This window comes from Narcine bancroftii, chromosome 8, assembly GCF_036971445.1.
Source record: "Narcine bancroftii isolate sNarBan1 chromosome 8, sNarBan1.hap1, whole genome shotgun sequence".
In the NCBI taxonomy this organism is placed as follows: domain Eukaryota; kingdom Metazoa; phylum Chordata; class Chondrichthyes; order Torpediniformes; family Narcinidae; genus Narcine; species Narcine bancroftii.
In genome coordinates this window covers 164,136,262-164,150,626 of record NC_091476.1, presented here as the reverse complement: position 1 = coordinate 164,150,626, position 14,365 = coordinate 164,136,262, and the positions used below count along the sequence as shown (strand labels likewise).

Below are 14,365 nucleotides of genomic sequence, written 5' to 3'. Positions count from 1 at the left end.
AGAGAGAGGAGGAGAGGGCAAGATGTGTCTGGTGGAGGGATCCTGTTGTCAGTGCCAAAACTTCTGAGGATAATGTGTTGGATGTGGGGGCTGAGTGGAGTGGTAAAACATAGAAACATAGAAGATAGGAGCAGGAGTAGGTCATTTGGCCCTTCGAGCCTGCTCCGCCATTCAATGAGATCATGGCTGATCTTAAAGTTCAGTACCCCATCCCCACCTTCTCTCCGTAACCTTTAATACCCTTATACTGAAGAAATAGATCTAATTCCCCCTTAAATATATTTAATGAACCTGCCTCTACTGCCCTCTGTGGCAATGAATTCCACAGATTCACCACCCTCTGGGTCAAGAAATTCCTCCTCATCTCGGTCCTAAATGGTTTGCTATTATCTTCAAACCATGGCCCCGGGTTCTGGATTTTCCCATCATTGGGAACATCCCATCTGCATCCATTCTGTCCAGTCCTGCCAGAATTTTATATGTCTCTATGAGATCCCCTCTCAATCTTCTAAACTCGAGGGAGTACAATCCCAATTTGCACAATCTTTTCTCATAAGTCATTCCTGCCATTCCAGGTATCAGCCTGGTGAATCTTCTCTGCACTCCCTCCATTGCAAGAACATCCTTCCTTAGATAAGGTGACCAAAACTGCACACAATACTCCAGGTGGGGTCTCACCAAGGCCCTGTACAGCTGCAGTAAGGTATCCCACATCCTCTTGATATGAAGGCCAACATAACATTTGCCTTTTTAATCGCCTGCTGTACCTGCATGCTCACCTTCAGTGACTGGTGCACAAGAATCCCTAGGTCTCTCTGCACTTCCCCATCTCCCAATCTATTGCCATTCAAATAGAGGACAAGGGGGATTCTATGCTTGTAACATCTGGGGCAGAGGAGGCCAGAGCATATGAGGTGCAGGTGAGGGCTGAGCTGATGGTGGTGGAGGAGAAGCCCCGTTTGTGGAAGAAGGCAGACACTTCGGAGATGGAGACAGAGAGATCCAGGAAGGGGAGAGTGTTTTTGGAAATGGATCAGGTGAGTTTGCAATCAGGAAGTTAGACGTGAAATGGATGAAGTTGACACGCTCATTGCAGGTGCATGACACAGCCCCGATTTAATCATCGATATACCAGAGGAAGAGTTGAGAGGTCTTGCCTGAGTAGGCTCCCCAAAGCCCACAAACAGGCAAGCGTAGCTGGGACTCATGTGGGTACTAATGACTACTCCTTTGATTCGGAGGAAGTGAGACAAGTTGAAGGATAAATTGTTTCAAGTGAGGGCAAATTCTATCAGACGGAGGAAGGTGGTGGTAGAGGGTGACTGGTTGATTCAGAAAGAAGCAAAGTGCTTTAAGACCTTCTGTATGGGGGATGGAGATATAAAGGGATTGGACATCTATCGTGAAGATGAGGTGGTCCATTTCAGGGAATCTGAAGTGATTGAAGAAATGGAGGGCATGTGAGGGATTGGACCAGGGGAGGAAAAAATAGAGTCAAGATAATATGAAACTAGTTCTCCCCCTCCCCCTTTCCTTCTCCTTTCCAGTTCTTCCCCCTCCCTTCCCCTAGCCATCCCTCCTCCCCTTGATCTCTGCTGTCCCTTCCCACCCTTCTCCACCTATCACCTCCTGCCTTGTGACCACCCCTCTCCTCCCCTACTCTTTTGTTGGATGCCTGCTGACATTTTCCCAAATCTTTATGAAGGGTTCAAGCCCAAAATGTTGGTTATGCATTTTTTAACTTGGCTATATAAAGGACATTGCTTGACCTGCTGAGTTTCTCCGACTTTTTGTTTTTACAATCCAGTTATTATTAGGGGATCAAAGGTGGAGGGGGTGAACAAATTTAAGTTCTTGGGAGTCACTACCTCAGAAGATCTTTCCTGGACCCAACACACTAATGGCATCGTGAAGAAAGCATGTCAATGCCTTTACTTCCTCGGGAGTTTGCAGTGGGCTGGTATGAGATCAGAAATCCTGGCAGGATCTGTGCTGACCAGCTACATCACAGTCTGGTATGGGGACACCAATACCCCTGAGTATAAAGCCTTGCAAAAGATAGTGGACACAGCCCAGGAAATCACAGACAAAACCTTCTTCACCATTTAGAACATTTACGGGAAACGCTGCTGTCAGAGAGCAGCAGCAATCATGAAGGATCCACACCACCCAGTACAAGCTCTTTTCTCGCTGTTACCATCAGGAAAGAGGTATCGGTGCCACAAGACTTGCACCACCAGGTTCAGGAACAGCTGCCACCCCTCCAAGATTCCAAGGTCAGACTCCTCAACAACCAGTTCAATCAGGGACTCATTTAAGGACTCTTCCTCTTGCACTTTATTGTTTTGTTTCCCTCTCTGTGTTTCAGTCAATTGTTTACATTTTTTAAAATTTGTTTACATGTGTATATAGTGTAAAGATTTTTTGCACTACCAATAATTGGAAATCCTGCCTTGCCTGCAGGAAAAAAAGAATCTCAGTGTTGTATGTGATGTCATATAATGTACTCTGACAATAAATCTGAAATCTCAGTTATTATCTGGGGTTAAACAGGAAACCCTCGATGAAGGGCTCAAGCCCAAAATGTTGGTCACCATTTACTTCCAATAGATGCTGCGTAATCTGCTGTGTTTCTCCAGCTATTTTGTGGTTTGCACGTGGGTCCTGTCTGCGGAGTTTGTGTGTTCTCTGCGGCTGCATAGCTTCCCCCCGGGTCCTCCACTTTCCTCCCACATCCAAATGACAGGTTAATTGAATGCTATAAATTGGCCTGAGTGTGTATGGAATTTGATGGGGAGAAAAAGTTACAGGGAAAATTAGTGAGGGCTTGGGATTGTGTATTGCTCTGTCAGTCTGCAGTGACTTAATGAACTAAATTAGCCTCTGCCCAAGTTGTTAGTAGATTCACTGAGGGAGCAATCACAATTGAAGTGACACTTCTTCATTATGGTACTGAAGCATTTAGCAACGTTAACTAATCAAGTTTACGGGAGAATTGAACCCACAACTGTTTGACTAATAGGTGAGAACATACCACCAACTGAAGCAAATTGCAAAAAAAAAACAAGCATGTTATCAACTTCCTGATTTAAATTATGATTCCTATTAACTATGCTTGTGAACTATGTTTGATTGGTAGGCAGGAGTAATATAGACCTGGGAAAATAAAAATAAATGCCTGAAAATTATGTTGTTTTTATACGGCAATGTGCAGTTACACAGCATCTGTGCATCAAGACCATTTGTTAGTCAAAATGGGTTAAGGTGTATGTTCCATTTAATGAAACTCTGGAGAAATGGAGAATTAATGGGGTCGGAAACAAAAGAATAAATTTGATGTCAATCAGATCTATATTTCTCAGGATTGTTATTCTGCATTTACTCCCACATTGACATCGATGACCTTTGTTAATTTGCAATTATAATTAGATAACAAGTAAATTCTGTTTCCAGCAATTTAAAGATGATTTTTAAAAGTACATTGCAATACAAAGAGACAGTCTGTTGTTTACATTCATTACCTGTTAACAATTCTTTTGATTTTTTTTTACATGTTTTACACTGTGTACAGTTTACTTTTTGCACTACCAATTAGCGGTAGTTCTCCCATGCCTGCAGGAAAAAGGAATCTCAGGGATGTATGTGGTGTCATGTATGTACTCTGACAATAAATCTGAAATAAAAAAACCTGCAAATCCAGGTTGTCATGTGCTCCAGATTTTTTTCCAAAACTAAATACTTAGCCCATGTAGCCTTGCCTAAAGACATGCATGTCAGAGAGTTTATTTACAACCATCAAGAAGAAGAATTTATCACAAAGTCATATTTGTCCAAAAAAATACTGTGGGTTGAACAGGCTCTCCTTCAGAATTACTGTTTCTATCAGCAATGATGTTTGCAGCACTGGATGTAATCCCTTCTTCTGTTCCATTTTATGTTGGCTGTCCAGGTGCCCCAGGATGAATGGGGAGGTGGGTATCCAGGAGTGAACAAGGATGGGGAAATCCCTTGTCGGCGGATGCGCAGTGGGAGCTACATCAAAGCAATGGGGGATGACGAAAGTGGAGACTCAGACGCAAGCCCAAAGATGTCGCCAAAGGGAGCTGCTCACCACGGGAATTATCTGAAATCGATTGCTGTGGGAAGCAGCAGTGAGACAAGTCGTTCAAAGTAAGATCACACGGCCTGCTGTTCAGATAAACATGTCTATACTGTCTTGTGTCATTTTATTCCTTTTGATTTGATCGTACAGTGAAACCTCATTAGAACGTGATTCGTTAATCCGCGGAATCGCTTATAGCACAGATGTCTGTGGACCCCAAACCTTGATTTTAAGATGCCAGGCTAACAGAGGCTAATAGCTACAAACTCAAAAATGGACTTATGACTCATTTGCAAGATGTTAATATGTGGAGTTTAAAGGTTTTATTATAGGGTTTGAGTCACAGTTTTCTGTTTTCCTGCTTCCTGAATCATGACGTATATGCATCTGTTCCTCGACTCAGCTTGGACCCCAACTATCGCGTTCTAATGAGGTTTTACTGCATATATTTCATAGGCGTATAACACCCACACCTTAAAAAACTAACAAGCGCCATTAAAGTTAAACAGGAGAATCTGTTGTGTAAAGCATAAAAGTTCTGAAGAAACTCAGCAGGTTGCACGGCGTCCATAGGAAGCAAAGATATATAACCGAAACGATGGACTCTGCGTGACCTGCTGAGTTTCTTCAGCCCTTTTGTACATTACACAAGTAGTATTAAAGTTTCTTGTCTCAGCAGCCAAGAAGTGACCCCTGGTAAAAATGCAGATGATGCTATTGATAAATCAGGAAGTCAGCTGAAGTGATAGGAGAGGAGGTTCTATCCACCTCAGCACCTTCCCTGGGTTACACAGAGCAGAAATGTCACTTGGCTTTTCATTCCAGGTTACTATCCAGTAAACTTTGCAGAAAATGTGGATTTGTGGATACCATTTGGAGCAGAAGTGTCAGGAGAAATGACACTCACTGATGTCTGTGCATACAGTGGCAACTGGAAGTTAATTCTTTGACAAATTGTATGCAGAATGAGCTTCAACTTATGCAAGTTAGATGGCATTTCAGATTTTCACTATAAATCTTTAAATAATCATTAAAGTCTAATCTTCTTTGAGCCTACACAGTGCGATACATAGTAGAATGTAATAGTTTACCTTCTTGTTATATTTTCTTATATTATTTTTAAGATTGAAATTCTGGCTAAAAATAAACAGAATAAATACCATATATTTCAACATACAAGTTGACCAGATAGGTCGGGTCCCCATTTTCAGCCTCATTTTCATGGTTTTATCATATATCGAGTATACAAGTTGACCCCCTCAAAAAAAAAATTAAGGAAGCAAATGATTACAAGGGCAGTGAAAAAAAAAACTTTGCTTCTGGCTGGAAAGATGCCAGATGGAGCTGGGTCCCAGTCGTCAGCATTGGCTGCAACTGGAGTCGCATGCAGTGCCGTCCGCATAGAAGAAGTCACCTCGCTGCCCAAGTGTGCTTGGTGCAGGAACCACGGTAACGTGTCCACTTGGACAGGAGCGGGGACCTCCCGGACAGGAGCGATGACCTTGGTTGGTTTATGGCAGCAGAGGGGAGGTGTCAGAGAGCGGCGGCGGTGGAATGTGCAGGGTCGTCTTATTCGCCGAATCTACGTCGAGGGTTTGTTGAGTTGAATTTGTTGTATCTGGCATAGAAATTGACCCTTACTTTTTGAGGGTTTCAAGGTCCGACATTCACCAAAATATATTGTAATTAATTTCTCTTCTTCACTATCCTGGTATAAAATATTAAACAGTAGTATAAAAAGTTCTCCTTTGGACCTTCGTGGCATTAACTTATGTTTGGGGGTAATTTAGCATTAGCACAATATGCTGGAGGAACTTAATGGGTTAAGCAGCATCAATCAGAGCATGGTAGACATCTGGAGCCCAAGTCCTTTATCAGGACTACGAGCGCATCACTATATAATGTGGGAGGAAACCAGTTTGGTCATCACATGAATATACAAACTTCATGCAGATGTCACCTGCAGTCAGGATTGAACGCAGGACTCTGCAGGAGTGATATTTAATTATTGTGCTACGCTGATGAAATCTGCTCTTCGTCAAAATAACACTATTTTCAAGAGTTTTTTTCACGACACAACAATCATCCAAATCTCACGATTTGATTGGTGATATGGCTAATTCATGGCTGGACCCTGATTTCAGAGGATTGAATCTAAAAAGCACCTGAAAGTATGAGAAATGTAGCAGCGTTTGTTATAATTTATGTTTGCCTATAAACTTGATTTCACGTCGATTTGCTGTGCTCAACCATTTCCCTGCAAAAAATAACTGAAGTCTATAGGCCAAGCATAAGAAAGCATGTGTTTAAAACAGCTCTCTGGTTGTTTTCATCCAGAATTGTGTACTAAAACAGGATGCATAATTCACAATGGATCTATTATCCACAGGGAAGGTTCTTAGATCTTAAAGAACATTTCCCCCCCCCCACCCCCGCCAGATACAGGCAGCTAGATAAAAGGCTGCCAGGGAATTGAGGGAAAATGTAGAAGAGGGCACTGCATTCTCCCATGTATGTGCCATCTCCTCCTGTGATTGAATCTCATCACACACCAACACAAGTTGCAGAAAGATCAGTAATAAAGAGATCACAGCATATACTGCTGATGTGCATTCTGTACAAAAATTGTGAAAGTACAACAGAAGATCAGTGTTCAAATATCCCAGGCACTACAAATTTAGACGTGCCCTTGGGAGAACCAAAAACGTTAATGTGCAAATATCATGAGGTAAGTGAGTGACACGGGGAAAAAACACAGATGCCTGAAGGTGAATTGCATGTCAGAAGGACTGAGACTATTTCCCAATGGACAAAATCTCAGCTAGAAACTATTGCTTGCACGATCTGACTTGTTAAATCATTTTCATACATCATTGGCAGGATGAATAAAGGATCTAATTTATAGCCAGGATTTTGTGGACTCATTGGGCAGGTTGCCTCTAGATTGCCCTGATACTACTGTTGCATCAAACAGAAGCTCAGCCCTGGTTCTGTGCTATTGCCCTTTATCTGGAGATGGAGGGGGAGTTGAGTTAAAAGTCTGGGTGAATGGATTTCTCCCAGTTGCTCTGAAAGCTATTTTAACTCAATCAACTAATAAAGGTAGGGCAGTATTTAATAATAATCTGCTCCCCATGCTAATAACTAGTCAAAGATTTTCCTGTTATTCCAGGTTTCCTTGTAGAGGTCTAGGTTATAAGGCTGGTTATAAATGCATGCTTGAAGGGACATTTTACTTGTTTGGGAGAAGAGCAGTGGTTAATTTCTTGACGCTAAGTCCATGAGACATCAAGCATAACAATACATATGTTACGAACTTTCACCAGGTCCAATGCCATTTCTGAATACTCCATACAAATTCTTCTGTATAGTAAAAGTGACCTGAAATATTTTGTCTTGGGTTCATTTTGTCCAAAGTTAGTGGTCAAAGTGTAAAGATTGCACAGCTACATATCGTTTTTATTTAGACTCCACAATCTCCATGAATCTTGAATCGTTGTAAGAAGATCTGAGTTACAGCCAACAAGTCAATATGCCATCACTTTCAGTAAAATAATTGATTTCAAAAATAAAAAGTTCCCAACAGATGTCCTTGCAATTTTTATTTTGACTGATTCACTCAAATTTACCTCTGACATTCCATTTTAACTTGTATCAATCAGAGAATGGTAGACATCTAGAGCCCAAGTCCTTTATCAGGACTACGAGCACATCACTGATAGTCAATAGAGAGTATTATCACCTTTGAGACCTCGACTTTTGTTGAAGTTAGATACAAATGCTACAAACCCTTCCATCGCTAGTAACTGCAGAGGTTGCAGACAAAATGAACCCAAGACAAAACATTTCAGGTCACTTTTACTATACAGAAGAATTTGTATGGAGTATTCAGAAATGGCATTGGGCTGTTTTTGGAGAATAATCAATAACACTCTAGTGTACTTCATGAGATGGTTGTGAGCTGTGATCCTGCAACTGAACAAAACAAGCAACACTCCATTTGCCCACCACTTATCTGCTCCCTCCCTAAGAATGAAAATAACCATTAGAAACGTGAAACATTTACAATAAGTAACAATTTAACAATTTTCCTCATCCAACAAGTTCCTGATGTTGAAAACTTGGTTATTGAAATCAAAATATAATTATTATTGTATATTGTGATAGAGTATATAGATATGTTTTGGGGAGATAAATTGGGAAAGGTTTGTAAGAGTAGGTCACATACAAACACTTTAAAGCAGATCTTATTTAAAATACTGGAGCTATGCCCCATGGTAGACTTATCAGCTCCAGAGCTTCTGCAAGAACTTTTGAAGAATGCTCAAGAGACTTCGCTAATGGGTTGTGGTTTACAAAGGCAACAGGTGAAAGAGCATGCCAGAGCCGCTGCTGTCTGGAAGAGAACTTGCTGTTCTGAGAGGTTCATGTGGTTTTGCAAGCAGAGAGAGTCAAACAGGCTTTCTCTCAGAGAGACAGAGATCACTTGTACAGTGTTACAGCCAGCAGATAGCAGCTGGGACTAGAACGGGACAAGCTGGCAAGCTTTTGGAAAGCCCCATTTTGGAAGATGGCCAGGTCAAAGCCCTTGGGGTTCATGCAAGAGGAGATGACTGGCTGTCTAATGTTTCACTTGGAATAAGAGAAACAAAAAGGAACTCTCTGGCGATCTGAAAGAAAGAGGTGATCATCTGGAGAACTCTGAAAGGGCAAGTTTCATCAGCAAGACACTGAAGTGACTGATTAAAAAGGATCAACAAATCTCTCTGAAAACCAACAAGAACCTTCCTGAGCGGTAACCATTTACCTTTCAAGCATCAAAGCCTGGTGAACTTCATAAATGTTAAATTCTGTGCACAGTATAAGAATTGCCTGCAACCAGTGAACTTGGAGAAATGAGAAGTGAGATTAGACTGTGAACCAAAGAACTTTTCTGAACTTACATGCACATTACATACACATGCGCTTAGAATTAGATGGGGGTGTTAGGTTAGTTAAGTCAATAGAGGTAAGTTAAAGATTGATTCTATTTTCATGTTTAAAGATAATTAAAAGCAACTTTTGATTAAGTAGCCATTTGTCATGGTGAATATCTATTTCTGCTGGGTTTTGGGGTCCTCTGGGCTCATAACAATATCACCTTTTGGAGTGATATTTGGTCAGCTCTTGTGCAATAATTAATGATACCCTTACCTTCAGTATACTGTTTTGAATACTCAAGGGGGAACACCTACCAGGTACAAGCCATGGCAATCAGGTCTGTGGCATGGAGTCTGGGGCTGTGGCTAACAAGGGAAGGGGAGAAAGGGGTGGGCTGTAGTGACTGGGGATTCCATAATTAGGAAGGAAGATGAGAGGTTTTGTGGAGGAGAGCAAGAATCGTAGATGGTATGTTGTCTCCCTGGTGACAGGGTATGGGATATCTCAGATTAAGTTCATGACATTCTTAGGTGGGAGGGTGATCAGCCAGATGTTGTGGTCCACATAGGTATGAAGAGTGAGGAGTTCCTGCAAGGAGAGTTCAGGGAGTTTGGCGCTAGGTTGAAGAAGAGGACCTCCAGGATAGTGATCTCAGGATTGCTTCCCGTGCCATGTGCGGGAGAGTTTAGGAATAGGAGGATGGTAGTTTAACACATGGCTGCAGACGTTGTGTAGGAGGGAGAGCTTCAAGTTTCTAGATCACTGTGCTCTGTTCCAGGGAAGGTGGAATCTGTACCAACAGAATGGATTTCATCTGAACGGAAGGGGATTAATATCCTTGTGGGTAGGTTTGTTAGTCTTGCTCTGAGGAGTTGAAACTAGATTTTCAGGGGGTTAGGAACCAGTATGTTAGAGCAGTTAGTGAGAAGGAGGAGAATTAAGGTCATGCAAGGACTGCATGTATAGACAGAAATTGTAGGTTTGTCTGTGATAGAAATTTTCTCGTATATTTATTTTAATGCAAGGAGTATGGTTAGAAAGGCTGACAAGTTTAGGGCATGGATTGACACATCGGATTATGATATCATTGCTATTGGTGATACTTGGTTGCAGGATGGGCAGGACTGGCATCTTGATGTTCCAGGATTTCATTGCTTCAGACGAAATAGAGGAGGAGGGATGAAAGGAGGATCAATGGCATTGCTAGTCAGGGAAACTATCTGAGTTGTGCGGTCAGGACAGCCAGGAGGACTTGTCTACAGGGGCCATATGGGTGAAGTTGAGGAATGGGAAAGGTGTGACCACACCGATATTAATAGACCACCCAATAGTCAGAGAGATAGCAGACCAATGTAAGAAGAAGAATGTTGTGATAGTAAGAGATTTTAACTTCCCAAATATTGTCTGGGACTCCCATACTGTAAAAGGGCTGGATGGCTTGGAGTTTATGAAATGTGTTCAGGAAAGTTTTCTAAATCAATATATAGAGGTACCTACGAGAGAGGATGCAGTACTTGATCTCCTATTAGAGAGCAAGACAGGTCAGGTGGCAAATGTATGTGTTGATGAACATTTTGGTTTCAGTGACCATGTGTCGATGAACATTTTGTTTTCAGTGACCATTAGCTTTGTTAATTATGGATAAGGATAAGTCTGGTCCACTTGTTGGAATTCTAAATTGGAGGAAGGCAAATTTTGTGGAAATGAGAAATGATCTGGGAAGAATGGATTGGGATATGTTGTTTATGGTCATGGTTATGTGTTAGGAAGGCCTTCAGGGGCGAAATCTTGAGAGTGCCTGTTCCTGTTAGAATTAAAGGGAAAGTTACGAGGCATAGGGATCCCTGGTTTTCAAGGGATGTTGGAGATCTGGTTAAGAAGAGGGAGGTGTATAGCAAGTATAGGCAACAGGGAGCTAATAAGGTACTTGAAGAGTATTTTTTTAAAAAGCAGGAAAATACAGGAAGGCAAAAAAGTAAACCTGAAGGGTTTCTATAAATATATTAAGAGTGAAAGAATAGTAAGGGATAAAATCGATCCCCTAGAGCACACATGTCAAATTTGGCCCGCGATATAATTATATTTGGCCCGCAAGATCATTTCAAAAATGTATTACAGGTGGCCCGCCCTGCAGCGAGAGACGATGCTGTTTTTTGGTAATATCATCCCCACCATCCTCCCCCTTCATTGCACATCCTTCCCCATTGTAATACGAGAAATTGTACACTCTCCCACTGTCCGCGCAAATACAACCTAAATTCAACTTCCACCAGGCGCTCTGCTACCTGCCAAAAGGTGATGTGTTCTCTAAAGATTTTGTTGTCAGTTTCTTCACATGGTGCAACAAGGGCAGTTTTTCCCCTTGCTGCTCACTCTCAAACGAGAAAGCTGAGATGACAAGAAAATGACCACATATCCACCTGCCATAATGAAGTATATATCACAAACATCACTTCTCGAGTCACAAAAGTTCTGGAACATTGCTGTAGAAATGTGGCATTTTTCAGATTATCAGTGCAGCTGCCACCTTATGCAAACGTTTTACCCCTACATCCAGATTTTGAAGTAAAGGTAAGAATGAAGGTATTAATATTGCCATTACAAACTAAATTTGGCATCTCCTTCCCTTGTCAGCAGATTCACAGGTAAATGGAAATCAGATGGGTTTTGTACATGCTGTTATGTTCCTCTCTGAGCTTTCAATACCAACGCTTTGACAATACCATCAATGCATGAGGTTGTTAAGCATTCACTAAGCTTGCTGGAGAAAGTTAAAATATGTCATTTTAAAGGCAGGGAAGTTTGTAAATGTGTGAAAAATCTTAATTATTGACAAATGACCTCTCACGGCATTGTAGATTGGCTTTTGTCAACACCCTACCATTCCTTCAGTTTTTAATCACGATTCAAGATGTTAAAACATAATTTTTCTGCCTTTTTTTATTCAATCTGTCCTAATGCATCTTTCTTGCCTCTCTATTTCTCTGTTTATGATTTAAAATTGTCTCCGACACCTCACATCTCCTAATTCACTCTCTGTATGCCACATGAATGGTCCTCTAACCTGTTCACTGAGCTCTTCATTTCTCCCAACGGGTGTCAGTTTAGCCCCACAATGCACACGGATGTACTGTGTTGAACTGTCCAATGTGTCCATCAGGGATGCACAATTGAAATTGCTACCCAATTTTGTTTTCCCACTTTAGCAACTGAAATTTACTGAACTGAGCAACTCAGATACCGTACACTACTGGAAGCTTAATTTCATAAATTTCTCAGGGTATTATTGAGAACTGTTGAGTCAGAATCAGAGAGACAGCAATATCCCAGACAATTTTTGAAGACACGACAATTTGCATTTACGTTTTGGGCTTAGATTCTTTTTCAGGTCCATCTGTTCTCTTCATTTTGGGTACCAATATAGGATAACAATACTCTCCACTGGAAAGTTCCATGGTATTTGAAATTTAGTTAACGGTCCATGAATTGGACCCGACAATTTTAAATGTTCCCCATCTCAGAAACGTGTTCAAGCTAAGCAGCTTTATTTAAGCTTCGTTTGGAAAATAATTTTACTTCGATCTTCATGGTTGCTTTGCTTTGTGCTGCCATCTAAAGGGAGTGACAGAAAGTGACTCCCTGCATGGAGATTTCAGTGTTGATGGAATTGCCAGTAAATGACTTTTAAGTCAAGTAAGTTTCCGTTTAGAATTATGTATTCCTTTTCTGATTTTAATTTTCCTTTGCGCACAATTGAAATGAGTGTCACTGAAGATAACTGCTAATAAAATAAACAGAATCAAGCCCTGTCATTTCAAGAATCATTTCAGTGCTGTATCTTAAGTGTACTTAAGGGTGACAGAAATAACATAGCAATCATCTGCAAAGGTTATTTTAGAAGTGTACAGATGAAACAAGCCCATTCAACGGACATTTTACTTGACACTATCTCCACTGTCTGAAGCTGCTACAAGGTGCTTGAGAACTTCTGTTTCATTTCTCATTTCACATAGTCAGCAGAAGAAATCTCTTATTTATATCTCCCCTTTCAAGCCTGAAGGGATGCTAATGCTCTTTACAGTGTAATATAGGAGGACACGGAAACCAACTTATGTGCAGTATACACCTATAAACAGCAGTGTGATAGACCAGTCAACCCACTATTCCAGTCACGTCTCCAGAATGGAGGAACATCGCCTTCCCAAGATCGTGTTCTACGGCGAGCTCTCCACTGGCCACCGTGACAGAGGTGCACCAAAGAAGAGGTATAAGGACTGCCTAAAGAAATCTCTTGGTGCCTGCCACATTGACCACCGCCAGTGGGCTGATAGCGCCTCCAACCGTGCGTCTTGGCGCCTCACAGTTCGGCGGGCAGCAACCTCCTTGGAAGAAGACCGCAGAGCCCACCTCACTGACAAAAGACAAAGGAGGAAAAACCCAACACCCAACCTCAACCAACCAGTTTTCCCCTGCAACCGCTGCAGCCGTGTCTGCCTGTCTCGCATCGGACTTGTCAGCCACAAACGAGCCTGCAGCTGACGTGGACATTACCCCTCCATAAATCTTCATCCGCGAAGCCAAGCCAAAGAAAGAAGAATTTGGAAATAAATAGTGGTCAGGACATGAGGGATAACTCTCCTGCTTTGCTATTTAAATGATGCCCTGCAATGTTTTACATCTGCTGAAAGCTGACAGAACTCCATATAATATTTTATCTAATCGATGACAGTCCCAAGTGCACAACAACCCCTCAAAGATGCCCAGCCTGATTTATATTGTCAAAACTGGCGTCTTTCTGACTCGGAAGCAAGATCTTTCAAATTTTACATTTTAATTTATTTTTCTGTTTGTTGGACAGTAGGAATCAAAGAAATGCAATGGGTAGGAGGCGCTTATACAAAAGTTGGTGAAAATTTCAGGCAATGCAATACTCCTGATACAATAGACATCAATTGGCATAAATGTGATGCCATTAATAGTAACACATACCCAGGGGCATTACTTAAGCACAGTGAAGGGAAGGGAATCAAGATGAGCTCTGAGCCATGGAGTTTCTTTTAGTGGGGCAGGTGGCTAATTCACAGTCCTATCATAGAGGATAGCCAGCCAGCAACTTTAATGGTCTTTGTGGTACACTTCCAGATCTCTGCAGTGCAGTATGAAAGGAGAGAGAATGCTAGCTCATCTCATCTTTTTTTAATTTTGTGGACAACATGTATCAAGAAATAACCATTACTTAAATACATGAATTGAAATGAAAAAAAATCTTTTAAAATATTTTTATTGAGTTTAACATAATAATCCATGTACAGGATATTAATAAAGCATAATAATTTCATAAAT

At 41.4% G+C, this 14,365-nt stretch overlaps 1 protein-coding gene across 1 annotated transcript in view; it reads left to right on the top strand.

Moving 5' to 3' along the window:
- Positions 1-14,365, top strand: part of LOC138741543 (disks large-associated protein 2-like) — a 272,962-nt gene that overhangs the window by 213,429 nt on the left and 45,168 nt on the right. Inside the window, exon 3 of the mRNA XM_069895779.1 lies at positions 3,950-4,170. Coding sequence (XP_069751880.1) covers positions 3,950-4,170 — 221 coding nt within the window. The remainder of the gene's footprint in view (positions 1-3,949; positions 4,171-14,365) is intronic.